This window comes from Ranitomeya variabilis, chromosome 3 (genome assembly GCF_051348905.1).
Source record: "Ranitomeya variabilis isolate aRanVar5 chromosome 3, aRanVar5.hap1, whole genome shotgun sequence".
NCBI lineage: Eukaryota > Metazoa > Chordata > Amphibia > Anura > Dendrobatidae > Ranitomeya > Ranitomeya variabilis.
The window spans coordinates 620,978,656-621,006,641 of NC_135234.1; the positions used below are offsets into that span (position 1 = coordinate 620,978,656).

The 27,986-nt window shown below is 44.3% G+C and overlaps 2 protein-coding genes across 9 annotated transcripts in view; one reads left to right on the top strand and one right to left on the bottom strand.

The window, feature by feature from the left end:
• The window catches only part of RCBTB2 (RCC1 and BTB domain containing protein 2), a 127,788-nt gene that overhangs the window by 71,970 nt on the left and 27,832 nt on the right, over positions 1-27,986 (bottom strand). For all 8 annotated transcript variants that reach the window (XM_077297412.1, XM_077297406.1, XM_077297407.1 and 5 more), the window contains 2 exons: positions 10,034-10,184; positions 9,330-9,496 (listed from right to left, as the gene is read on the bottom strand). In XM_077297412.1, coding sequence (XP_077153527.1) covers positions 9,330-9,496; positions 10,034-10,184 — 318 coding nt within the window. The remainder of the gene's footprint in view (positions 1-9,329; positions 9,497-10,033; positions 10,185-27,986) is intronic.
• Positions 10,612-16,814, top strand: LOC143817567 (uncharacterized). The gene is made up of 4 exons (XM_077299059.1): positions 10,612-10,623; positions 15,158-15,371; positions 15,465-15,624; positions 15,738-16,814. The coding sequence occupies exons 1-4, from the start codon at positions 10,612-10,614 to the stop codon at positions 16,720-16,722; spliced, it is 1,371 nt and encodes a 456-aa protein (XP_077155174.1). The 3' UTR covers positions 16,723-16,814.

Consider the following 27,986-nt stretch of genomic DNA (forward strand, 5'->3'; position numbering starts at 1 on the left):
GCACAGGTTAAGGAGCTGAAACTCCTAAACTCTTCATCCAAATTTAATATGGATACCCTCAAATGAAAGCTAAAAGTCTGAACTTCAACTGCATCTGAATTGTTTTGTTTAAAATTAAATTGTGGTCATGTCTATAACCAAAATGAGAAAAATGTTGTCTCTGTCCAAATATATATGGACCTAACTGTATGTGAACCTTGTAAGAGGAAGAAGTGCACACCTAAAGGGGAAGGGAATCTAAGGGTGCTGTCATGGGCTCCGAAATATACCGTTAACGGTAAGTAACTAAGACTTTATTTGGTCGCCCATGATAGCACCAATGAGAGAATTACAGAGAGAGTAATAATTATTAACGGAGGGACTACAGCCTGCAGTACCCTTATACCGAAGGAGAGGTCTGAGGAAGCACCCAAATCTAATCTATAATGATTGTAAAACGTGCTTGGAGAAGACCAAGTGGCCGCCTTACATATTTGGTCAATGTAGACTTCTGATCTTTCTTACCACGAGGCGGCCATGGACCGAGTGGAGTGTGCCCTCAGCTTCTCAGGTGCTGGCCTGCCACTTGAAGTGTACGCTAGAGAAATGGCCTCCCTGATCCACCTAGCTAAGGTGCTCCTCGACACCTTAAGACCCTTCCTGGTGCCTTGAAAAGAGACAAAGGCGGCATTGTCCTTTTTCCAGGAATCAGTGACCCATAGGTACTCTAGGAGACATCTCCTAACATCTAGAGTGTGGAGCTTACTTTCTTTCTGGTTGATCGGGTTGGGGAGGAAAGATGGAAGGACTATTTTCTGTGTTCTATGAAAACTGGAAGCCACTTTAGGTAAGTAAGCTGGATCAGGTCTAAGTATAACCCTGTCGTCATGGAACTGTGTATACGGAGGGAGCCTAGAAAGTGCCTGGATGTCACTCACCCTTCGAGCCGACATTAATGTCACCAAAAAGGCTACCTTGAGGGAGAGTATCTTAACAGAGGCTGATGAAATGGGCTCAAAAGGAGCTTCCATCATAGCCGTGAGCACTAGGTTTAAATCCCACGGCATGAACCTTACTCTAACTATGGGTTTGGACCTGCCTGCTGCTTTAATAAACATGCTAATCCAGTAGTTATTGGCAACCTCACAGCTAAAAAGGGCCCCTAAGGCTGATACCTGCACCTTGAGGGTACTGGTGGAAAGACCCATGTCTAGACCTTTCTGAAGGAACTCCAGGATTTGAGCTATTGGAACCCCCTTCCCAGCTACCAACTCTGTATTCTGTAAGAATTTTTTCCAGGTTCTAGCATAGATCCTGGTCGTAATTTCTTTCCTACCTTTAAGAAGGGTATTACGTTTGGAGAACAACCTCTATCCCTTAGCAACGACCTTTCAAACTCCATGCCGTCAGATGGGAGTCCTAGCATCTGAGGATGGTAGTCTGGGCCCTGGGATAGGAGATCTGGAATGTTCGGTAGCACCCAAGGATCGGATACTGACATGGATCTGAGACATGAGAACCATGTCCTCCTGGGCCAAAAGGGGGTGATCACTATTACCCTTGCTTTGTCCTTAATGATTTTCCTCACTACTAGAGGTAACAGAGATAAGGGAGGAAAGGCGTAAGCCAGACAGAAATCCCACTTTATTAGCAAGGCATCCACTGCCAGAGGGCCTTATCTGGGGTCCAGTGAGCAGAATTGTTTCACTTTCCTGTTGCTCCTGGTAGCAAAGAGGTCCACGACCAGCTGACCCCACAACCACACAATATGGTTGAAGATGGCATTTTTTTTTTTTTTTTTTTTTTTTTAGAGACCATTCCCCTTGTCTTAGTTGGTTGCGGCTTAAAAAGTCTGCTGTGGCATTGCCCTTTCCTTAACAGCAGTGCTGTTAAAGATAGAAAAGGTTGCTCTGCTAACTGGAACAGTCGTTCTGTTGCTTCCATCAGAGGTCTGGAACGAGTCCCGCCCTGGTGGTTGACATAGGCCACTGTGACCAGATTGTCAGAAAGGACCCGCACGTTATGACCCTGCGGATATATAAGGAGCTTTTAACCGCTAGTTCTACTGCCATTAATTCCTTCAGGTTAGAGGAACTGTCTACATCATATTGTTCCCCTAGGCCCTGGATCATGACCTCACCCATATGAGCCCCCCAACCAGTAGGGCTTGCATCCATGATGACCACCTGGGTTATATTATACTCCCAGGGAACCCCTCTGGATAGGTTAGGTTACTGTGGTCTAGCCACCATTCAAGGGATTTCACAGAGGTTCAAGATAAAGTCAGCAGACCATCTAAATTACCCCCAAGGCTCCCATCATTCAACAAGAGTTCCCTCTGTAGAGCCCTTGTATGAAATTGTGCCCACCGGACCGCGGGAATGCAAGATGACAGGGAACCCAACAGGTACATGGCTTTCTTGAGGGACATGGTGGGGTTATTTGAAGTGTTGAGAACCTGATAGCGGAGATGGATCAACTTATCGAACGGTAGGCTCCCGAGTCTCAGAGTCTAAAATTAGGCCCAAAAACTGCTGCACTCTCAGGGGCTGTAACCGTGATTATTTAATATTGTGTAGCCACCCTAAGGCTATGTGCACACGTCAGGATTTCTGCAGAAATTACCTGAACAAAACCGGACTTTTTCTGCAGGAAATACGCATGCGTTTCTTGCGTTTTTTTTGTGCAGATGTTTCGCGTTTTTTTCCGGAGCTTCCCAATGCATTAAATGACGGGAAATCCACAAAAAATTTACAAAATAAATGAACATGCTGCGTATTTTTCCATGAAAAAGAACACATGTGCACAAAAATTGCGGAATGCATTAAAAATGATGGGATGCTTAATGTATGTGTTTAAGAGTTTTTGCCATGGAAAACCGCCGAAAAAAAACCGCTAAAAATCCGGAACGTGTGCACATAGCCTAAGCGTTCCAGGACGGACATTGCTCTTTCCAGCTGTACTGAACAATGGTCCGCTGTTCTGCCTACAATAAGGAAGTCGTCGAGGTAGGGAATAATAAGTATGCCGGATTCATGCAGGTGGGCCATGACCTCAGCTACAACTTTAGTTAAAAAGAGAGGGGCGACCGCAAGGCCAAAGGGAAGGGCCCTTTACTGGAAGTGACAGACAACCTCCCATGGAAACTGCCACTCTAAGGAAATGTTGAAGGGCTACATATAATATGCATCCTTTAGATCCAACACCACCATGAAACAGTTTTCCAACAATAGCTTTATTGTTGAACTGATAGATTCCATTTTAAAAGGGACGTATTATCAGAAACGTATTGAGGGCTTTAAGATTAATGATTGTTCTGTAGGAACAGAACCAAAAATAGAGGCAAGTAGAATCCTCTATCTTTCTCTGCCTCTGCTACTTCTACCAGGACCTTTTTAGGACATAGATCATGGATCTCCGACTCCAGGGGCAGCCTGTTCTGAAGAAGAAGACCGGAAGGGAGTAACCCTGAATCTATTCTGAGGAAATGATAGTGTTGGCCCCCTTAAAAATAGTCTGGGTGAAATGGTGGATGAGGATGAGGAAAAAGCCAATATGCTAAATGACTTTTTTTCATCAGTATTTACAAAAGAAAATCCCATGGCAGCCAATATGACTAGTGATAAAAATTCCCAATTAAATGTTACCTGCTTAACCCAGCAGGAAGTACGGCGGCGTCTAAAAATCACAAAAATTGACCAATCTCCGGGCCCGGATGGGATACACCCCCGAGTACTGCAGGAATTAAGTACAGTCATTGATAGACCATTATTTTTAATCTTTAAAGAGTCCATAATAACAGGGTCTGTACCACAGGACTGGCGTATAGCAAATGTGGTGCCAATTTTCAAAAAGGGGACAAAAACTGAACTCGGAAATTATAGGCCAGTAAGCATAACCTCTACTGTGGGTAAAATCCTGGAGGGCATTCTAAGGGATGCTATACTGGAGTATCTGAAGAGGAATAACCTCATGACCCAGTATCAGCACGGTTTACTAGGGACCGATCATGTCAGACTAATTTGATCAGCTTCTATGAAGAGGTAAGTTCCGGACTGGACCAAGGGAACCCAGTAGATGTAGTGTATATGGACTTTTCAAAAGCTTTTTATACGGTGCCACACAAAAGGTTGATAGATAAAATGAGAATGGGGATAGGGGAAAATATGTGCAAGTGGGTTGAGAGCTGGCTCAGGGATAGGAAACAAAGGGTGGTTATTAATGGAGCACACTCGGACTGGGTCGCGGTTAGTAGTCGGGTACCACAGGGGTCAGTATTGGGCCCTCTTCTTTTTAACATATTTATTAATGACCTTGTAGGGGGCATTCAGAGTAGAATTTCAATATTTGCAGATGACACTAAACTCTGCAGGGTAATCAATACAGGGGAGGACAATTTTATATTACAGGATGATTTATGGAAACTAGAAGCTTGGGCTGATAAATGGCAAATGAGCTTTAATGGGGATAAATGTAAGGTCATGCACTTGGGTAGAAGTAATAAGATGTATAACTATGTGCTTAATTCTAAAACTCTGGGCAAAACCGTCAATGAAAAAGACCTGGGTGTATGGGTGGATGACAAACTCATATTCAGTGGCCACTGTCAGGCAGCTGCTACAAAGGCAAATAAAATAATGGGATGCATTAAAAGAGGCATAGATGCTCATGAGGAGAACATAATTTTACCTCTATACAAGTCACTAGTGCGACCACACTTAGAATACTGTGCACAGTTCTGGTCTGCGGTGTATAAGAAAGACATAGCTGAACTGGAGCGGGTGCAGAGAAGAGCGACCAAGGTTATTAGAGGACTGGGGGGTCTGCCATACCAAGATAGGTTATTACACTTGGGGCTATTTAGTTTGGAAAACCGAAGGCTAAGGGGTGATCTTATGTTAATGTATAAATATATGAGGGGACAGTACAAAGACCTTTCTGATGATCTTTTTAATCATAGACCTGAGACAGGGAAAAGGGGGCATCCTCTACGTCTGGAGGAAAGAAGGTTTAAGCATAATAACAGATGCGGATTCTTTACTGTAAGAGCAGTGAGACTATGGAACTCTCTGCCGTATAATGTTGTATTGAGTGATTCATTACTTAAATTTAAGAGGGGACTGGATACCTTTCTGGAAAAGTATAGTGTTACAGGGTATATATATTAGATTCCTTGATAAGGCGTTGATCCAGGGAACTAGTCTGATTGCCGTATGTGGGGTCAGGAAGGAATTTTTTTCCCCATGGTGGAGCTTACTCTTACCACATGGGGTTTTTTTGCCTTCCCCTGGATCAACATGTTAGGGCATGTTAGGCTATGGGTTGAACTAGATGGACTTAAAGTCTTCCTTCAACCTTAATAACTATGTAACTATAACTATGAAAGGAAGAAAATTGTAATTGAAGCCCTGATGAAATCAGACTTAAAATCTAGTCACTGTTGGAGATCAGGGATCAGGCCGGGTAGAAGGCCGCTAGCCTACCCCCCCCCCCCACGGGCACCGCTAGTCATTGGGATGGTTTCTGATGCTCCTGTGAGGAGCCTCCAAACATAAATCCCGTACATTTTCTCTTCCTTTCCTTCCACTTAACTCGCTCCCTGGAAGGCTTCCTACGACTGAACCTTCTCCTACTGAAAGGGTGTCGGTAGGAAGTAGTCAGTAAACTGGGCAACTTTTTTTTTTTAATCACATTTGCCTCGTATAATGCTCCACAAATGCTGATTATGGCCCCATAAGATGCTCCATAGACTATTATACCCCATATGCTGTTGCTGCGATTTAAAAAAAAAAAAATAAATCGCATACTCACCTCTCGCTCAGGTAACCGGCACTTGCTATATTCACCTGTCCGCGTTCCACCATCGGCGCCGCTGTGTCTTCCTCTGCACTGACTGTTCAGGCAGAGGGCGGCGCACACACTAATTGCATCATCGCGCCCTCTGACCTGAGAGTCACTGCAGAGGACGCAGAAGACACATTGGTGCTGACTGTGGAACGGGGGCAGGTGAATATCGCGCACTGCCCACCGTCATACTCACCTGCTCCCGGCGTGGTACCTGCACGTCCCTGGTTCTCCGGGCACCGACAGCTTCTTCCTGTATTGAGCGGTCAGATGGTACCGCTCATTACAGTAATGAATATGCGGCTCCACCCCTATGGGAGTGGAGTCGGGTCCATATTCACTACTGTAATAAGCGGTACCGTGTGAACGCTCAATACAGGAAAAAGCGGTCAGCGCCCAGAGAACCAGGGATGTGCAGGGACCGGGCCAGGAGCAGGTGAGTGTTATTAGACAGCTGCCGCTCCCCCTCCCCTGCCGACCCCTGGGAATGACTCGAGTATAAGCCGAGAGGGGCAATTTCAGCCTAAAAAAAATGGGCTGAAATTCTCAGCTTATACTCGAGTATGAATATATATATATTTATTTTGATTTATTATTATTTATTTAGAATTTTTATTCTGTTAAACCAGAGAGTCATGCGAAACAAAATAGTTAATAAATAACATTTCCCACATGTCTACTTTACATCAGCACAATTTTGGAAACAAAATTTTTTTTTGTTAGGAAGTTATAAGGGTTTAAAGTTGACCAGCGATTTCTCATTTTTACAACAAAATTTACAAAACCATTTTTTAGGGACCATCTCACATTTGCAGTGAGTTTGAGGGTTCTATATGGCTGAAAATACCCAAAAGTGACACCATTCTAAAAAACTGAACCCCTTAGGGTATATTTCCACGTTCAGGAAACACTGCGTGTTTGACGCTGCATAGAGCCGCAGCGTCAAACACGCAGCGTCCAGATGTTACAGCATAGTGGAGGGGATTTCATGAAATCCCGTCTCCACTATGCGTGGTAACACGCATCCGGCGGCCCTGCGATTCCGGACATGCGGCGCGTCTTTTTAGATCACAGAAAACACAGGGCCCTATGTGTGAGGTGCGATGATTCCAGATGTGTGCAATGAACACATCCGGCATCATCGCGTCTCCAGAAGGGGGCGGAGCGAGTTTGCCACTCCATCCAAACCGCCGGCCATCCTAAACGTGGACACGTACCCTTAAGGTGCTCAAAACCACATTCAAGAAGTTTGTTAACCCTTCAGGTGTTTCACAGCAGCAGAAGCAACATGGAAGAAAAAAAATGAACATTTAACTTTTTAGTCACAAAAATGATCTTTTAGCAACAATTTTTTTATTTTTCCAGGGGTAAAAGGAGAAAGTGGACCGTAAAAGTTGTTGTCCAGTTTGTCCCGAGTACTCAGATACCCCATATCTGGGGGTAAACCACTGTTTGGGCACACATCGGAGCTCGGAAGAGAAGTAGTGACGTTTTGGAATGCAGACTTTGATGGAATGGTCTTCGGGCGTCATGTTGTGTTTGCAAAGCCCCTGATGTGCCTAAACAGTAGAAACCCCCAAGTGACCCCATTTTGGAAACTGGAACCCCAATAAACTTATCTAGATGTGTGGTGAGAACTTTGAACCCCAAAAACCATGTTTGATAAATCTCCCCCTTGATAACCCTATTACACATACTGTCCACCTACTTTTGGACCACCCTGTATATATAATCACACACATATACATATTTAACCTGCAGATTGTATTGAAAGCCTTTCTAGGCTGTATGGTTGGGTTGTTATGTCTACTAGGAGGATTTACCCAGTCGATTTGAGTAACAAATCTTCATTGGGGCCTTTGGTTCTAGTTGTGAGTATCCATATATCTGTAACGAGTACCAACAGCATTTTGCTGCGCTTATTATATGCTATTTCTTACAAGCATTTAAGTGATCAGCAAACTTGCATATCTGTGGGTTCCTTTTTTGGTTTATTTTTGTTCATTTTTCTCCAGAAAAAAAAAAATCTTTGTGTGGATATTATATTGCGATTGGACTTATTTCACAGTATTTGCAGCATAAGTGTTACATGTCCAGAGTGTATTGATTTGGTTATTGGTGATACCACTAATTATTTATATTCAATGTGCTCATGTCCAGGGGGGTTCAACCTCTTAATGGGGTATGTGTCAATTGATTTCAATGTTTTTAACTTGGTGTTTTTTGGACTCAAATAAAATTTATATATTTTTATAAATTGTGGGTGATCCCCGGCTTATAGTATCTTTTCCTCTTTAGTCTATATTTATGATTGGCATACTGTGGGTAGAAGCCCCTCTTAGATTAATTGTTGATGGCGCCTTCTGCCCTCTCCTTTTTTCTTAAGTATTTTGTGCGACATATCTTTCTGATTTAAGGACATGAGAATTCAACTTTGGACAATTTTCAAAATTTTCGCCAAATTTCCGCTTTTTTTTTCACAAATAAATGCAAGTCACATCAAAGAAATGTTACCAATAATTTTACCACTAACATGAAGTACAATGTGTCACGAAAAAACAAATCTCAGAATCACCGGAATCCGTTGAAGCGTTCCAGAATAATTGCATCATAAAGTGGTCAGAATTCTAGAAATTAGCTTGGTCATTAACGTGCAAAGGGTTTAAAAATAAAAATAAAAAAATTGCGTCATTTTACGAGACCCGTAGAGTCTCCAATTTTTGGGATCTGGGGCCAGGTGAAGGCTTATCTTTTGCATGCCAAGCTGACGTTTTTAATTATATCATTTTGGTGCAGATACGATCTTTTGATCGCCCGTTATTGCAATGTCGCAGAGAGTTAAAAAAAAAAAAAAAAAAAAACTAATTCTGGCATTTTGACTTTTTTTTTTTTTTTTTTTTTTACGCTACGTCAATTACAGATAGGATTAATTATTTTTGTATATTGATAGATCCGGCGATTCTGAATGCGGCAATGCCAAATATGTTTGTGTGTGTGTTATTTTGAAGGGGGGGGGGGCGATTTGACCTTATTTTTTTAAAAACTTTTTTTTACTTTTCACTTATTTCAATAGTCTCCATGGAAGACTAGAAGCTGCGATCATCCGATTGCATGTGCAACACACAGGGGATGATCAGATCGCCTGTGTGTAGCAGAAATGCTCACTTGCTATGAGCGGTGACCATTGGCGGCGCTCATAGAAATCTAGCAACGACATTCACAGGGGCCTGCTGCAGACCCCAGGTTGTTATGCCAACCCATCGGCAACCTGCAGTAAAGCGACACAGGTACCAATGGGCGGGATTAGTGACGTGATTCCGGCGCGATCACATTAAATGCCGCTGTCAGATTGACAGCGGCATTTAACAGGTTAACAGCCGCGTGTGGATCGCAATTCCACCCGTGGCTGTTAGGGGCATATGTCAGCTGACATGTGCCGGGAACTATGTGGGCTCAGCATCGGTGCTGTAGAAAATTAACTGCACCATGTCAAGAAACAATCCTACCTCTCCATCGGATGTGGACACCATGGAATGATGAGAACCACAAGCCACACTCACGACCTTCTTGTTTATCAAGTTGGTGGACACTTGACATGGAATTAAAGCTTGATTTGTGGATCCATTTCCCAACTGGCAGTAGGCATTATGACCCCAGCTATATATTTCTCCATCTGCAAACACAAAAATAATGTTTGACAAATCAGTAGTCAACATTTGTGGCCATTGTGTTCCTTCCTACACTGATTGTGGCCTATTTGGGTGCCCCAATCAATTCTTGTAGTCTAGTTCCACAAAATTATCTGGAATGAAGTATTCCGCTTCCCTAGGTCTTCTTTCATTCACAATGACATTTGCACGAGCTCATCAAATGCTTCAATACAACAAATAGGGTCAGAGATAGCTCATTCCAGCTAATGTACATGGGAATTTTCTTTTACAATGGAAGTACGAGTCTAGAATAGATCCTGTGACCAGTGTGAAAATTGCAAGATTTCTAATTTTTTTTTTATACAGCCCAACATATAAAGACAGAAGGAAAAAAATTGCATTTAACGCAAAAACTTGATTTAAAAAAGTAGAACATTTTCTGATTGCAAGACCGAACCTTCCAGCAAAGGAACTGAGCCAAACCGATTACGGTAAATAGCAAGCATATACATTAATATGGAGACATTTAATTTGGTTTATTCCCCTCCCTTTATCCCTACCTGAGGTAACAATTACAACATGAGGACCACTTCCACAGCTTAGACTAGCTACCTTCTTCCCTGAGAGAACATAAAGACACCTAGGTTCAATGATACTCTGTGCATCTCCTGTTCCCAAACAGCCACTGCTGTTAGTGCCCATCACAAAAACCTGTAAAAGGCATAAAAGAAAGAACATTTTAGGTAAAGTTCTCTAGGAAAAGTGAGGATTTATTATTTATTTTTAAGCTGGTAATACTCAATCGTATGGTATGATCAGCAAATCATTGCATACAGTAAATATCTGCAAATAAAATGTCATAACTTCCATCTGTTCGTCACCTTTCACGATACTGACAACCAGAAAAGTAGCCAAATGATCGATTATCTTCTACCAGTCAATGTGAATACATTGCCTATGTGACTGCAGACTTGTGAATCCTCACATTGCGTGCACTGAACATGGTGAGGATTCTCCGATGCTGTTAGCATGATCGCAAGTATGTGATTTGCATACATGTGGTCATGCGCAGACAAGACTGTATCTGGCCATCCAATACACTTGCATTGAGTGTGAAGACAGATACAGGCTAGTCGGAATGTGGCCGGAAGTAGGCAAATCAAATAGATGTATTCACATGACCGCCCACTCCCTACATTGGAGAATCCTCACAGCGTGCAGTTCGTGTGATGTGAGGGTTTACTAGTCTGCAGTAGGGTTGAGCGACTTTTACTTTTTTAGGATCGAGTCGGGTTTCGCGAAACCCGACTTTGTCAAAAGTCGAGTCGAGTGAAATCGGCCGATTATCGTGCAAAGTCGGGGATCGACCGAAACACGAAACCCAATGTAAGTCAATGGGGAAGCAAAGTCGGCAGTGAGTGGAGGACAGGAAAACACCTACAGTGCCCATTTTAATGTCAAAAGCATCAATTCGTGTCACTTAAAGGGAAGGTGCCACCAGTTTTCTTGTAGTTTGTTTTTTTGTGAAATTAAGCTTAAAATAGTAAATAAAATGTACTAATGCAATGTTTGCACTGTTTGCAAACATTTCTATATGAAAAATATTATATATTTTCTTACAAATATATATATTGACCACTAGGGGGAGCATTTTCCGTTTTAGACCTCAAGCAGCTATAGTAAGTCTTACCAGCTTTACTGTTAGCTGGAAAATCTGGGCAGTAACTGCTGACATCAGCATTTCCCTCCCCTTTTGGGTGGTCTAATATCCCTGGGGCAGAATGAAGAGCAGCATCACAGGGCAGAGCCATTTTGTGTGTGACTGCCCTGTGATCTGCTATCACCAGCAGTTACTGCATCAGAAGCACAGTTAGTTTATGTGGTGTGTATGGAGCAGCATTGTCTGTGCAGAGCTGTCTGTGACTCATCCCTCAGTAAGATAAGAAGGAGCTCCAGGTCTGCAGTGAATGGCCAGGCATTGTGGAGGGAGGGGAGAGATACAGTGTATGGCTGAGACAGGTGTCACCTCTCTCTGCAGGCTGGGAATGCAGCTTAATGGAGTGAATGCAGCTCCTGTGATAGAGAGTAAGTGGAGCTGGGCAGAGAGCACTGGGCTATAATAAAATGGCTGCTAGTCACACCTACAGCAGTGAGTTGTGCAGCCCACAGAGGCATGCCCAGCTCACTGCTAACACCTCTCCAATGTTAAAGATAGGGTCAGCGCCGGTCTATTATCTCCTATGTCCATGGGGTGCTGTAAAATGACACTGTTCATGTCGTGAACTGCTGCAAAACCAAGATGTCAGCCACCAGTTCCTTCTTTAAACACATATAACAAACGAAATCTGTTTCACATGCATTTAAAACTTGGTTATAGCAGCATGTTATGCTACATTACAGTGATTTATTAATGATCTACAAACGCGGTACCTTACCTTTAAGCTTGTGAATCTTAATTTACCTTCTAATAATAGTTAGGCATTGAAAATTGGGGGTCATTTGGCTAAAGTTGTGGGGGGTAGGGCTGGCTCAAGTTTTTCGTGGGCCCAGGAAACTCGGACTACGTCACGGCAGTGGAGCAGGGAGAGGTCAGTATTTTAAGGCTACTTTCACACTAGCGTTAACTGCATTACGTTTCAAAACGTCTTTTTTCAGAAAAAACGCATCCAGCAAAACTTTTTGCTGGATGCGTTTTTTTCCCATAGACTTGTATTGGCGACGTATGGCGACGGATTGGCATACGTCGTGTACGTTTTAAGACGGATGCGTCGAAATTTGGCGACACGTCGTCTCAAAAAAACGTAGATTGTAACGTTTTTTGTCTCCGCCTAAAAAACGTGTCGCGACGCATCCTGCGGCATACGTCGTTGGCTGCAATGGAAGCCTATGAGCGACGGATGCGTCGGGACACGTCGTACGACACAATACAGCGCTGCAATACGTTTTTTTTACACTGAGCATGCTCAGAAGCTGGATTTTGTTGCCAATTGGCCAGACACCCCCAAATCTATATAAACCTGGCCTGGGCCTTCAACCCCACATATGCCTGCAAGACCCAGAGAGGAGAAGACTGCCAGCAAGACCCCAGCCTGACACAGGAGCCAGCCACTGGAAGGAGCCAGCCACAGGAAGGAGCCAGCCACAGGACTCCAGCCATAAGACCTCAGCCACAAGACCACAGCCTGACACAGGAGCCAGCCACAGGAAGGAGCCAGCCACGGGACTCCAGCCACAAGACTCCAGCCACCATAGAGCCAGTGTGAGTATTGCAATTTTTGTGTGCATCTGTGTGCCTGTGCATTTGTGTGTGTATATGAGGTACTGACTACTGAAAGAGCTTAAAACCTGAAGAGAACCTGAGGCCTGCCATCGTCCTGCACCAGCCAGTGCCATGCTAGAGTCCAGATCCACCATGATGCCAGCCACTGTGAAGACCTGCAGCTTCAGCCAAAGGATTGTCAGCCTTTTGTATGTGTGTGTGTGTGTGTGTGTGTATGCGTCTTCTGATTGGGTTCACCTTTCTGCCTTTGTTGTACATATGTGTATTTGCATAAAGCTATGTGCGTGCATGTGTATGTGTGTATTTTTGGACGGTTGTGTGCTTTTGTATCATGTGCCTGCACCATATTATGCCTTTGCCAATTTTATGCCTGTTCATGTGGGAGGGTATGTGTCCATGTGCAGGATTGCATCAGGGTGTGGTCAGGATTTTCCATCAGTATTTGTACGCCAAAACTAGGAGTGGGTGATAAAAGCAAAAGTGTGCCTGTTTTCGTGTTATACTTTACCTAATTTTTACACTCCTGGTTTTGGCTTACAAATACTGATGGAAAATCCTGACCAAATTCTGATGCGATCCTGAATGTGGACACATACCAGGCATGTTTTTTGTGTGCGTCTTGTTGATTGCATGTGCATTTGTCCATGCTGTAATTGGTTATTTGCCTTTTTCTGATGTATTGACTGTATAGTGGTCTGTGCAGCATGTGGTTTTATTTTTTTTTTTTTTTAAATCTGATGTGTTTTTTAAAAAAGTCTAGCGGTCTGCAGCTTGTGGTTTGAATGTGAGTGTGGGTTTTTTCTATTTAATAAAAGTGTTGATTTTTTTTTAATTACAGTTATAACCATTTGCAGTTGAAGTACTTGTATTTAAAATAAAGAGCATGTCAGCTCCTAATTGTGATTTTAAAAAAAAAAAAAGAGTGAAAAAAAAATTATAATAAAATGTTTATTAAAAAAATGTCCGTAGTATTATTTCATAAAGGTAAATTTAAAACTGGTGTATGTACCAATGGTTACACATGCAATACAGGGTTGGTTGAGGGCTAATTTTTTTAATAAAGGTTAACCTGTAAATTTTTTTTTTTTTTTTTTTTGGGGGGGGGGGGGGGGGGAGGTTATTTTTTTCACATAAAATGTGTCAAATATATTTTTTCTTGGTGTTAAAATTAAAAAAATTTATTTTATGGGACATGGAAATGAATGGTATAACGTGCCACTTTTTGGGGGGGTTTTGGTGTTCACCTGTATGAACATTTCTGACATCATTTTAGTAGGGTGTTTATCATTGAGCATTACCTAGTTCAGGGGGTGGTCTAACTATAGATCCATTATACATATTAACAGATAAACCAGGACCGCTGCCCACCAGGACACAGCCGCTGCCCACCAGGACACAGCTAAAGTGCTAGAAGTAAGTTTTGAAGACCCCAAATCTGCTACTTCAATGTGTAGAGCAGATTGCAAGTGTCTTTTTAACTTACAGATACACCAGGACCACAGCCGCAGCAAGCTGCCTCTAGTCCCAACCAGGACCACAGTCGCAGCAAGCCGCCTCTAGTCCCAACCAACCAGGACCACAGCCACCAATCTTTTCAAGTAAGTTTTGAAGACCCCAAATCTGCTACTTCAATGTGTAGAGCAGATTGCAAGTGTCTTTTTAACTTACAGATACACCAGGACCACAGCCGCAGCAAGCCGCCTCTAGTCCCAACCAGGACCACAGTCGCAGCAAGCCGCCTCTAGTCCCAACCAACCAGGACCACAGCCACCAATCTTTTCAAGTAAGTTTTGAAGACCCCAAATCTGCTACTTCAATGTGTAGAGCAGATTGCAAGTGTCTTTTTAACTTACAGATACACCAGGGCCGCAGCAAGCTTGAGCAACAATGTCCTCTTCTGACAGCCCTCCTCCACAGCAACAGCGTGTATCGGTAAGTTAACACAAAACTTTTTTTTTTTTTTTTTAATTTCTTTAAATTACATTTTTATGGATAACTACATGCATAAATTATGTTTCAACAGGAAGCTGAATCAGATGAGGAGCTGTCAGAAGGGGGCGAGACGGGTGGAGAGATGCTAGTGGAGGAGGAACCAAGTGTAAGTAGTGGGGAAACAGTTTTTTCGCACATCACACTGCACCATACACAAAACAGATTTTCATACATAACTAAACACAGAAAATATATGCCTACATTACTGAGAATTTGTTTCCTTTATTTCAGGCTGCTGCTGCTCCTGCTGCTGCCGCTGAAGGTTCTCCCAGACAATCCCAGAGTCGGCGGACTCGTCGCCGCGGTCGGCTATCAGTGAGTTTTTTTTTTTTGGGGAGGGGTATTCTATTGGTACTTTAGTGTTTCAGTGTACTAATTTGTTTGTTTTCCTTTTTTTTTTTTTTTGGCACAGGCTTCACAGCGTGCTCCCGCAGAAGAGGATGATGATGATGACGACATTGATATCGAGAATCTCATCGAGGAGGTTCGCGAGCGGGAGCCGCTGTGGAACATGGCTGACCGCAGGCATGCTGATACCGGTGTCACCCGTCGGCTCTGGGACGAAGTGTGTCGCAACCTGTTTCCAAGGCGGGAGAGCCTTCATCCTCAGCAGCAGAGCAAACTAGGTAAGTATTCACTTTCCAGTGATGTTTTGAGCTGACTGTAATGTATTGCATTTACCAATTTTTGGTTTTTTCTTTTGATTCTTGTCTTCACAGTTGGAAAGATTAGGAAGCGGTGGCGGTCACTGAGGGATCGCTTTAAGAGGGAATTCAATGATGAGATGAAGGCCCCGAGTGGCTCTGCAGGAAGGAAGAGGAGCAAATATAAATATGGCCAGGCCCTCTCCTTCCTGAGGCGAACCATGCTAAGCAGAGTGTAAGTATTCTACAGCCCACTAATAACCATGTTAACCTGTCTACTTAGTTTGCTTTCAGTCAGGGCTTTTTCATTCCAATGTATTAATTTCATTTGTTTTTTTTCTTTCACAGCACCTTCTCCAGCCACCGGGCGCCTGCATCTTCCTCTGCGCCCTCTGGAGCGATCCCTCCTGAGTCCGCCACTGAGGGCCACGTCGGTAGGCCCCACACCTCTGTCCCCTCCTCTGACCCCTCCTCTGACCCCTCTGTCCCCTCCACTTCATCCGTCCCAAGCAGTGGAGCATTATTGCAGGCTTCATTGCTCGCATCTGATGCTGAACAGATAGCGTTTCCTTTACCCCACCCCTCTGATCCTGCCACCTCGACACCACCATTAGGTTCGTGGCGGCAGCGACAGAGGGGTCAGGAAAAGAGCTATGCTCCTGAGTTCTTGCACCTGAATGCATCCTTCCAAGGCGCTTTCAAAATTTTGGGAGAGCAAGTGACTGCTGGTTTCAACATGGTGCAGTCACGCATCAGTGAAACAAGCCGTGAAACCAGCAGTCGCTTGGATAGGCTGCATTCAGCTGTAAGTCCCGATCCGGCCAATATTTTTTTTAACTCCATGCTCAGGACCATGGAGAAACTATCTTTTGAGCAACAGATGCGGGTAATGAATACCTGCCATAATGCTCTACTGCAGGCCGTTAACGAGTCTACCCACACACCTCGCCACACCTCCACTCCAATTCCACACCATACCCCCCATTACCAAACCCAGCCCCAATACCCACACCAGCACCATTACCAAACCCAGCCCCAATCCCCACACCAGCACCATTACCAAACCCAGTCCCACTACCCTACCCAGTCACAATACCCAACCCAGTCCCCACAACAATCCCGGCCCCCAGACCAAATTACTTCCCCAATGTTTTCTTTACCCAGCTTTTCTCTTCCCCCTACCCCAACACCACCCCCCTCTGGTCAGCCTCTTGGTTTACCCCCCCCTTCCACTGCACCCCAAACAAGTAGGGTTTCCCCACCTATCGACGTGGTCCAACCTTCCTGCCCCTCCTCCTCTCATATCTCCACCCAACAGTTTCAAGATTTGTAAATACGATGTTTAGTTTTTTTTTGCAAAATCTTCCAAAAACAAATTTGATATTAAAAAAAAATATTTTTTGTTGGCAAAAAAAAAAAAAAGAGTTAAAATAAAATTCTGAATATAAAATTCTACTCTGTGTGTGTGTCTGGATTTATTAAGGTAATATAATAAAAAAGGTTTTAATAAAAACAAACACCGAACATTTTAAAGGTATAACAAAACGGTTTTACTAGCAAGAAAACCATGCTTTTTGGCCTTTTTTTTTTTTTTTGGGCAGAAACACATTTTTTACATAAACAAAACACATGGGAAACTGGTTACACAATCATGTCTTGCCACGGGATCCGCCCGACAGGTGAGACAAAATAATCGGCAAACTGGTCCCTCATCCTTGTAACTGAACTTGTAGAGCGAACTGAGCTGCTGCGGTAGTCCCACAAGGTGGTCTCCAACTCTTCATCATCCAAGGAAACGGGCTCCTTTGAAAGGACAAAGTTGTGGAGCACCACACAGGCTTTAACGACCTCGTCTATAGTTGTTGTTTTCAACTTGATAGCAGTCAGCAGAACCCGCCACTTCGCCGTCAATATGCCAAAGGAACACTCCACGACTCTTCGTGCTCTAGTAAGCCGGTAATTAAAGACCCGCTTGGTATGGTTTAAGTTCCGGCTACTGTACGGTTTCAGTAGGTGCGGCGACAGTTGAAAGGCTTCATCACCTACAAAAACATATTCCAGGGCTGGGTCATTGGTTCCTGGCAGTGGTCTGGCTGGCGGTAAATCGTAGCTCTCTCCATAAAGGCAACGACCCATCGGAGAGTTTTTAAGAACTTGTGAATCGTTGGACCGTCCATACGCTCCGATGTCCACGGCAAGGAACCTGCAGTTGGCGTCTGCAATAGCCATAAGGACGATGGAGAAATACTTCTTATAATTATAATACTCCGATCCTGTTCCTGCCGGTTTCGCAATCCTTATATGTTTCCCGTCAACTGCACCCACACAATTAGGGAAATTGCAAATTTGCTGAAACTCTTCAGCACTTCGCAACCAGATTTCCATGGATGGTTGGGGGATATACTCTGGTTGCAAAGTGGTCCAAACAGCCCGACATGTGTCCTTCACTATTCCAGAGATAGTTGAAATGCCCAGCCTGAACTGATAATGGAGCGAAGTCATAGATTCACCCGTAGCTAGGAAACTTTAAAAAAAAAAAAAAAAAAAAAACATGTTAGAAAAAATTGCACAGACCAACAAGTTTTAATATGGCACTGTTAATTTTTTTTAAGGATGGGACACCCAATAAAACCAGCATGAAACCGGTGTAAAAAAACAGTGGAATGTCCGCCAAGAAAACCCAAATTACATGCTGCAGAAAATAGTGCGCAATATGTCAGCGCAGTATTGTCTGCAGCATGTAATATAACATTCAAAATGACCAATGACAGAAAAAACAGTTGCATGTCATCAAACCCAAAAAAAACAAACAAACAAAAAAAAAAAAAATGCAGAAAATGCAACGCAATATTTCAGCGCAGTATTTTCTGCAGTCTGTTATCTAACATTCAATATCAGCAATGACATTTAAATAAAGCAGTGGACTGTCCGCAAAGAAAACCAAAATTACATGCTGCAGAAAATAGTGCGCATTATGCCAGCGCAGTATTGTCTGCAGCATGTAATATAACATTCAAAATGACCAATGACAGAAAAAAAACAGTTGCATGTCATCAAACCCAAAAACCAAAAAAAAAAAAAAAAAAACTGCAGAAAATGCAACACAATATTTCAGCGCAGTATTTTCTGCAGTCTGTTAACATTCAATATCAGCAATGACATTTAAATAAAGCAGTTGAATGTCCGCCAAGAAAACCAAAACTACATGCTGCAGAAAATAGTGCGCAATATGCCAGCGCAGTATTTTCTGCAGCATGTAATATAACATTCAATATCAGCAATGAAATAAAAAAAAGAGGCTTACCGCAGGGTCACCATCAGCCGCTCCGCCGGTGTGATGGCAAGCCTCATCCTTGTATCCTGTCTTCGGATGACATCCTCCAGTTTTGCAAGCAAAAAATCGAAATGTTCAATCCTCATCCGCACGTAGTTGTGGAATTTGTGAGGATTGTGCCGCAACTCCAGGTACAGAGTGGACTGGACACCCCGGGTCATCCGTAGTTGATTAATCGGATGAATCCACAGTCGCCTCCGTCTCCGTTGCTGCAGAAGCATCCTACGCCTTTCCGCTGCCGCCTCCTTCTCCCGCACTATGATATCCAGGCGATTTGTCTCAAAGATAACGTCGGTAACCAAACTAGCAATCCTCCCAAGAACACCTTCCATCGCTGCCACAAAACTAAAACCCACAAAGATGGGCTGTAAATACAGTACTATATAGTTTTTCAAATTTTCCAGTAGCCAATCAAATTTTGGGAGCCTCCCCTTTTAAAAACGGATCCGTCGGAAAAACGGATGCAACGGATGGTAAAACGTATGCAACGTATATAACGCATCCAGTATTTTCGACGGAAACGTTTAGCGGATTTGCGACGGATCCGTCGAAATGCTGGATGCGTGGCATACGTTTGTCACCGTTTTTCACTTTTTTGACGCATCCGTTTTTTCGGCAAAAAAACGGATTTGCGACGTAATGCAGTTAACGCTAGTGTGAAACTAGCCTAACTTTGCAAGTGCTGTGATCCTGAGCAAGCAGGGGGGGCCCACTCGTTCGCATTGGCACTGGCACAGGGCCCCTCAAAGTACGGCGTTGTGTTTGACGCCGGAGGCGCCTCCCACCGGCAGAGACACTTGCGTACTATGAGGGGCCCTGTGACAGTGACATCGCCAACGAGTATGCCCTCCCCACCTGATGAAGGAACCTGCACTTTCATCTGCGCCTTCCTCTTTGTCCCCGTGTAAGGTGGTATAGTATGCGGGAAGGGGAACCTGAGTTTCAGCAGGGTCAGATTCAGGCTGTGTAGAGTGGAAGGGGAATGTAGTGGTCTGTGTCAATGTACCAGACTCATCTAGCAGTGGCTGGGCAATGGGCAGGATCAGGAGGAAACACAGTTAGTAGGCCCAAATAATAAAGTGGGCTAAATGCAGTTCAAAATTGGTAACAGGACTAACCAGGCGGCATTGCTTTGTTCAGTGGAGGACAACTGTAATGAGAGGCAGACACAGTTAGTAGGCCCAAATAACAAAGTGGGACAAATAAACTTCAAAATTGGTAACAGGAGTAAACAGGCGGCACTGCTTTGTTCAGTGGAGGAGAACACCAAAGAGCGGCAGACACCATTAGTAGGGCCAACCAAACTAGTCGGCCAAATGCAGTTTAATATCGGATATAGGCTGAAAGCCTGAAAATTGAAGCTCAGCTTTGTTCAGTGGAGGAGAAAAGCAAGTAGCGGCAGACACCGTTAGTAGGGCCCAACCAAACTAGTAGGCCAAATGCAGTTTCATATTAAAAATATAGGCCGAAAGCCTGAAGATTGAAGCTCAGCTATTTTCCGTGGAGGACAACACCAAGCAGCGGCATACACCGTTAGTAGGCACAACCAAACAAGAAGGCCAAATGCAGTTTAATATCTGATATAGGCCGAAAGCCTGAAGATTGAAGCTCAGCTTTTTTCCTTGGAGGACAACACCAAGGAGCGGCAGACACAGTTAAGTAGGGCCCAACCAAACTAGTAGGCCAAATGCAGTTTAAAATTTGTAAATATAGGCCGAAAGCCTGAAGATTGAAGCTCAGCTTTGTTCAGTGGAGGACAACACCAACACCAGACACCGTTAGTAGGCCCAACCAAACTAGTAGCCCCAATGCAGTTTTCAAATTCCTATAGGCTGAAAACCTGACAATTGAAGCTCAGCTTTATTCAGAGGAGGACAGCTGTATTGAGTGGCGCAGACAGACACAGGTAGTAGGCCTTAACCAAAACAGTTGGCTCAATGCAGTTTAAAAATAGGTTACAGGGGTACACAGGCAGCATTGGTTTGGTCAGCGGAGGACGATTACACGGAATGGCGCAGACATACTTAGTAGGCCTAAAATAAAAAAGTAGGCTCTATGCAGTTTTAAATAGGTTACAGGGGTACACAGGCAGCATTGGTTTGGTCAGCGGAGGACGATTGCAAGGAGGGACCGCAGACAGACTTACTAGGCCTAAAATAAAAAAGTTGGCTCTATGCAGTTTAAAATAGGTTACAGGGGTACACAGGCAGCATTGGTGTGTTCAGCGGAGGACGATTGCAACGAGGGGCAGACACAGTTAGAAGGGCCAAAAAAGTAATAGGCAAAATGCAGTTAAAAATAGGTTACAGGAGTACGCAGGCGGCCCAGCTTTGTTCAGTGGAGGACAACGGTAAGGAGTGTGACACAGTTAGTAGGCCAAAATAATAAAATGAGGTTAATGTCTGGCAAAAAAAAATTTCACAAATAAACAGGTGGCATACCTAGGTACAGGGGTGGGCTCCTCTGCTGACTTGCACAGTGGTAGTTGGCGCAAAGTATTAACTGGTGTAAATGTAGGACAGGGCCCCTGAATATTTTTACTAGCATCAATCATGTCAACAAATTGGTATTGGCAGTGCCATTGAAGGATTTAACAGCACAGACTAAACAGCGGTGGAGCAGTGAGAGGTAATTTTGCAAGTGGTAGAGCACTGTTTGAGCTGGGGGGGGAACACTCTCTCGTGGGCGGCGGTACTGGCCCAGGGCCCCTCATGTTACGACGGTGTGTCTGATGTTGGGTGTGCACCACCACCGTCAGAGACACTTCATTGTACTATGAGAGACCCTGTGCCAGTGCCGTCGCCCAAAAGTGGGCACACCCACCTGTTCAGCCAAACAGCACTCGCACGGGTGCTTGCGCCAAGTGGTGACCACGGCCCCGTGGGGGGAGTCAGCCCATTTAGGGAGGTGTAAAAATGGCCTATGGTGGACATACAGCAGCTGCAAATGGAGAAATTGGAGCAGTCAGTAAGACGAGTCCAAAAGCAAGACCTTTTTACAGGAAAGCTAGGTGTCAGCAGGGAAAGGTGGGGCAAAATAATTAGAAATCCATGATTGGTTCATTTTAATGAAGGTTAGATCATCAACATTTTGGCTAGCCAGACGAATCCTTTTTTCGGTCAGTATTGAACCAGCAGCACTGAATACTCTTTCTGATAGCACACTAGCAGCTGGGCAAGCAAGCTCCTGTAATGCATATTCTGCCAATTCAGGCCAGGTGTCTATTTTGGATGCCCAGTAATCAAATGGGAATGACGTGTGAGGGAGAACATCGATAAGGGAGGAAAAATAGTTAGTAACCATACTGGACAAATGTTGTCTCCTGTCACTTTGAATTGATGCTGCAGTACCTGTCGTGTCTGACGTCATTGCGAAATCACTCCACAACCTGGTCATAAAACCCCTCTGTCCAACGCCACTTCTGATTTGTGCACCTCCAACACCTCTGCCATGTTGCCCCCTGCAGCTCGTGTGAGAACCATCACCGCCGCTGTGTGCTGAGAATGCCTGAACCAAACGGTCTACAAGAGTTGCTTGTTTGGTAGCCAATATTTGCTCAAGGTTCTCATGTGGCATGATATTTTGCAATTTCCCTTTATAGCGTGGATCCAGGAGGCAGGCCAACCAGTAATCGTCATCGGTCATCATTTTGATAATGCGGGGGTCCCTTTTTAGGATACGCAAGGCATAATCTGCCATGTGGGCCAATGTTCCAGGTGTCAATTCACTGCTTGTGCTGGGTTGAGGAGCACTTTCTGGCAAATCAACATCACTTGTCTCCCTCAAAACCCTGTACCTGACTTTGCAACGCCCCCAGTTTCTATTGCCCCCTGAGAAGCTTCCTCCTCCCATAAATATTCATCCCCATCATCCTCCTCCTCTTCGTCCGCCACCTCGTCCAGGAGACTTCCCTGAGCAGACAATGGCTGACTGTCATCAAGGCTTCCCTCGTCCTCGGCTGCAGACGCCTGCTCCTTTATGTGCGTCAAACTTTGCATCAGCAGACGCATTAGGGGGATGCTCATGCTTATGATGGCATCGTCTGCACTAACCAGGCGTCTGCATTCCTCAAAACACTGAAGGACTTGACAGAGGTCTTGTAGCTTCGACCACTGCACACCTGACAACTCCATGTCTGCCATCCAACTGCCTGCCCGTGTATGTGTATCCTCCCACAAATACATAACAGCAAGCCTCTGTTCGCACAGCCTCTGAAGCATGTGCAGTGTGGAGTTCCACCTTGTTGCAACGTCAATTATTAGGCGGTGCTGGGGAAGCTGCAAAGATCGCTGATGATTCTGCATATGGCTGGAGTGTACGGGCGAACGGCGGATGTGCGAGCAAAGTCTTCGCACTTTCAGGAGCAGGGTGGGTAACCCCGGATAACTTTTCAGGAAGTACTGCACCACCAGGTTCAAGGTGTGAGCCAGGCAAGGAATGTGTTTCAGTTGTGAAAGGGCTATGGCAGCCATAAAATTCCTTCCGTTATCACTGACTACCTTGCCTGTCTCAAGATGTACACTGCCCAGCCATGACTGAGTTTCTTGCTGCAAGAACTCGGACAGAACTTCCGCGGTGTGTCTGTTGTCGCCCAAACACTTAATTTCCAACACAGCCTGCTGATGCTTACCACTAGCTGTTCCATAATGGGACACCTCGTGTGCAACACTGGCAGCTGCGGATGGAGTGGTCGTGCGACTGCGGTCTGTGGACGAGCTCTCGCTTCTGCTGGAGGACGAGGAGGAGGGGTGGCTAACGCCTACAGCCAACTGTTTCCTAGACCGTGGGCTAGGCAGAACTGTCCCAATATGGCTGTCCCCTGTGGACCCTGCATCCACCACATTAACCCAGTGTGCCGTGATGGACACGTAACGTCCCTGGCCATGCCTACTGGTCCATGCATCTGTTGTGAGGTGGACCTTTCTACTGACAGATTGCCTGAGTGCATGGACAATGCGGTCTTTGACATGCTGGTGGAGGGCTGGGATGGCTTTTCTCGCAAAGAAGTGTCGACTGGGTAGGTCATAGCGTGGTACTGCGTACGCCATCAGGGCTTTGAAAGCTTCGCTTTCAACCAACCAGTAGGGCATCATCTCTAACGAGATTAGTCTAGCAATGTGGGCGTTCAAACCCTGTATACGCGGATGAGAGAACGAGTACTTCCTTTTCCTAAAGAGAGTCTCTTGTAGGGTGAGCTGGACTGGAGAGTTGCATATGGTGGAACTAGCGGGGGTGGTGGTGGATATGGCAGACAGAGAGGGTTGGTGATGGTATTCTTGCTGTTGGCCTACATACAGTGTTTCCTACCAAGAACCTGGTGATTCCCTGACTGCTTTGGCCTTGCGACGATACCTCCACATTTGCTGCAGGTGGTGTCGTAAACGGTGGGCTTACAGTGAGGGAAGGAATGTAGCATTGCTGACTAGCTTCATTGTGAGCGGGTGCAACAACGTTATGGGACGTTTGGTAGTAAGTCCAGGCTTGCAAGTGCATGGTGGTTAAATGTCTACGCATGCAAGTTGTATTTACATTTTTGACATTCTGACCTCTGCTAAAGGTCCTTGAGCATTTCTTACAGATCACTTTGCACTGATCATTCGGATCTTGGTTAAAAAATTGCCAGACTGCACTCTTCCTACTATCGAATACCTTTTCAGGCATTGCACACTGTGCTACTTTAACTGGATGGCCACGCTGTCCTACAACTGTTTTTGGTTTTGTGAAGAGCGGAACAAAAATGGTTACCTCAATGAACCAAAAAGAATTTGTGATCAATATTGACCTGTCCATTCAAGGACATTTTAGCTATAGTGTGACATCCTATTTTTTGTTTGTGAAACTGCCACTTAGGCGAAACTGTACTGTTTTGTTTGTTGTGAAACTATCACATAGCCGAAACTGTTTTTTTGTCTTCTCTTTTCTCTCTTTGTTTAAACAAGCAAAACTTGTATAACCACTGAAACTACCTGTACAACTATATAAAGAGGGGATAGCACCTTGAAGGCAGGCGTGCTTCAGAGGCTTCCCAGTGATATACTATACGAGACGTGTCTTGTGTATTATTTCTGGTGATTCCCCACTTCCAAAGGCTGCTCCGACTGAGTGTGGTCCCGACATTTCCTGGCGCCTGAACAGGGACCCGAGGTCTGTGTACTCCTTCAAGAACACCGGCAGAATACGAACGAAAAGAGAATTTGGGATAATGGACGGCAGATGAATAAAAACCTGGCCAGGTAAGAGACACTGTTAGATCTCTTATATCTGCCCTGCACTGTCCGTAAGATTTTCTGTGTCGTGTCCTTTAGCGGGTAGTTCTAGTAGAGGAGGATACCTATAGCTCGGGTTCTTGAACTACTTAGGAATTGACCACCTCACGAAGTACGGCATTGAATGAGAGTGAATGTGAATAGAAGGTGTGTGGAAGTTGGGAATAGCCCTATAAGCCGCCCAGGGTGTTGAAACAGAAGAAGTGACTGTCCCACTGGGCAACGTGGTTGCGTCCTTTCGGGGAGACCTCCACGCCTATGTTCAATCTCTGATCCTGTCTTTGACGAAAACCTGGTGACGGATAAGTGTATGATAGTATGAGCCCAGGACAGATAAATTAGCCTGGGACAAGATACGTTGTATTTTGATCCTCTGTCTGGTTGCATTTGTGTTGTTTGCTATAGGTGTAGGAATCAGGATTTTCTTACATCAACACGGTACGCAGAAGCCGTTAAACATCCTAGCTCCTTAGGAAGAAGGTAACGAGGTATTCTCATACCCAAACGCCACCTAGGGCAAGAAAAGAAAAAAGCTCAGGATAAGAAAATGGGGAATAAGCAAACAAAGTCGGAACCAGAAGAATTAGATATCTATACTATCATAAAGGAGAGAAGTGGTGAAGATGCCACTAAGGGGCTGAGAAAGATTTTTAGTAAGTTTGGAGTTACTAAGGCAGAAGCCTTTAGTAGAAAAAAATGGGAAGGAATTCAGGAAAAAAAAAAAGGCATAATCAGAGACAAGAAATGGATAGATCAGATCCAAGCGTTGATTGATGTCTCTAGGGTAGCAGAAAAAGAGGGATGGACATATAATCAACAGAATAAAAAGTGGTGTATTAGACCCGCAGGCTATGGAGAAAAACAAAATGTGGAATATAAGAACACCCCACCCCCATACCTTAACCCACATGCCCCATCTTTTCTCCAAACACCACCTCAAAGTTTAGCCGGACCAGGAGGATGGGTATGTCCGCACTGTGGACAACAAAATCCAGACTGGAGAAATGATTGCCTAGCCTGTGGTACACCTAGACATGGCGCTGTACTTGCCCCTGTTAGGGTAGTACCAAGACCCTTTAGGGAACCTGGTGCTGACGGAGTAATGGGAACTAGATATCACCAAACTCGACAATATTTCCCTTGGTCCCCCGCTGAAGGCATGTCTCTCTTGCATAACGCACCAGATCCCACCCAGTGTCCAGTTAGATTTGCACAATATATACAGCAAATTATGCAGACTCACGCTGGAGTTTGGGCAGATGGAGAAGAATTATGTAGAATGAAAATGACTCCTGGACTCTTCCAGGAGCTATTAGCAAATCTACAGGTACATAGGCCCCAGGCAGGAGATGGTGCCTTACAAACGATAGAATCAGGTACGCAATTTGTAGATCACTTAATGGTTTTCATGAGGGAAAAACAGAGGCAGAGAGGAACAACGGGAGTGGTGGCTCAGAAATCTGGACAATCAGTAGACGAATATTATCTAAGTGTAGAAAATAATTTCAGAGATGAAGGCATGGATCTAACCGCTTCAGGAATGATGAGGTTAGTTACAAAAACCTTTATAGATGGATTGTCTCCAAAAGTGAAGGAAAAGCTTAAGGCCGCTACCCCTGATTGGAGAACCTTGGAAGACCCACACCTGGCTAGACAGAAAGCTGTAGGGATAGAAATGGACTTAAGAGAAAATTCTAAGCCAGTAAGAATTGCACAGGCTAATACTGGCTCTGCTAATCAAAAGTTTACTTGTCATTACTGTAAGAAGCCAGGACATTTCCAAAGGGAATGTAGGAAGAGAAAAGCAGATATAGATTCAGGAACCTTTGTACCCAAAAATAGGATAAATAACCCAGCGCCTGATCAAACAGACAGCTCAGAATGACTGAAGGTTATGCAGGTCTCTCTTCCTTCTAGAAGACCAATAATACAAGTTGAGGTTGAGGGTAAAAATGTACCTTTTCTGATAGATACAGGAGCAACATCCTCCATTTTAAATCAAGACTTTTTACCATATCCTGACAATATATCCTCAAAGGTAACATATGCAGAAGGGTATGATGGTAAAATTCAGGCGTTGCCCTTTATAAAACCTTTAAATGTGAGCTTTGGCCCTAAAACCTTTGTATCCAAATTTTTATTTGCTAAAGGTGCACCTACCTGCTTGCTGGGTACTGATGTCTTAAGTAAAATGCACGCAAACATCCATTTTAGAGAAAATGGCACAGTTATGCTGACCATCCCTGAAGATGCAGAAACTCTGGAATAATATGTTAGAATACAGGCAATGGAGGATTTTCCCGAAATTTACACTCAACAAGCAAAAATTGACTTGTCTCGGGTTCCTGACAGCCTATGGGCAAAAGGAGACACTGATGTAGGATTCTTATCAGTAGCTCCTATACTGTTAGAAACTGCCCCGGGAACCATTTTACCTCAGCTTAGGCAATACCCCATCAGCGCCCAGCAAGAACTGGCGATTTCTCAACAAATTCAGGATTATGTGTTACAAGGTGTTCTGGTAGAAATCAGGTCACCCGCCAATACACCCTTATATCCTGTTAAAAAGAAAGTTTCCTCCAAAGAAACTATGGTGAAATATCGCATGGTGCACGACCTACGGGAAATCAATAAGGTTTTGGCACCGGTCACCCCTGTGGTACCGAATCCTCATACCTTACTGTCTCAAATTCCCAGCACTGCTGCATATTTTACGGTAATTGACTTATCAAACGCATTTTTTTCTGTGCCACTACATAAGAACTGTTGGCATTTGTTTGCCTTTACATTCAAGGGTAAACAATTAGCATGGACAAGATTGCCACAAGGTATGGTACACTCACCAACTTTGTACTCTGAAGCAATGCAGACCGTGCTGAAAAATTTCACCCCAGAACCAGGAGTAGTCATTCTACAGTATGTAGATGACTTACTTATTTTGTTGCCCTGATGAGCAGACGGCAGTTACCTCAACTGTTAATTTCTTAATTTTCCTAG

Bases quoted from the DNA above. Each gene is read 5' to 3' on its own strand.
- LOC143817567 (XM_077299059.1), top strand. The intron at 15,372-15,464 runs GTAAGTATTCAC...TTGTCTTCACAG, and splicing joins TCAGCAGCAGAGCAAACTAG to TTGGAAAGATTAGGAAGCGG. The intron at 15,625-15,737 runs GTAAGTATTCTA...TTTCTTTCACAG, and splicing joins CGAACCATGCTAAGCAGAGT to CACCTTCTCCAGCCACCGGG.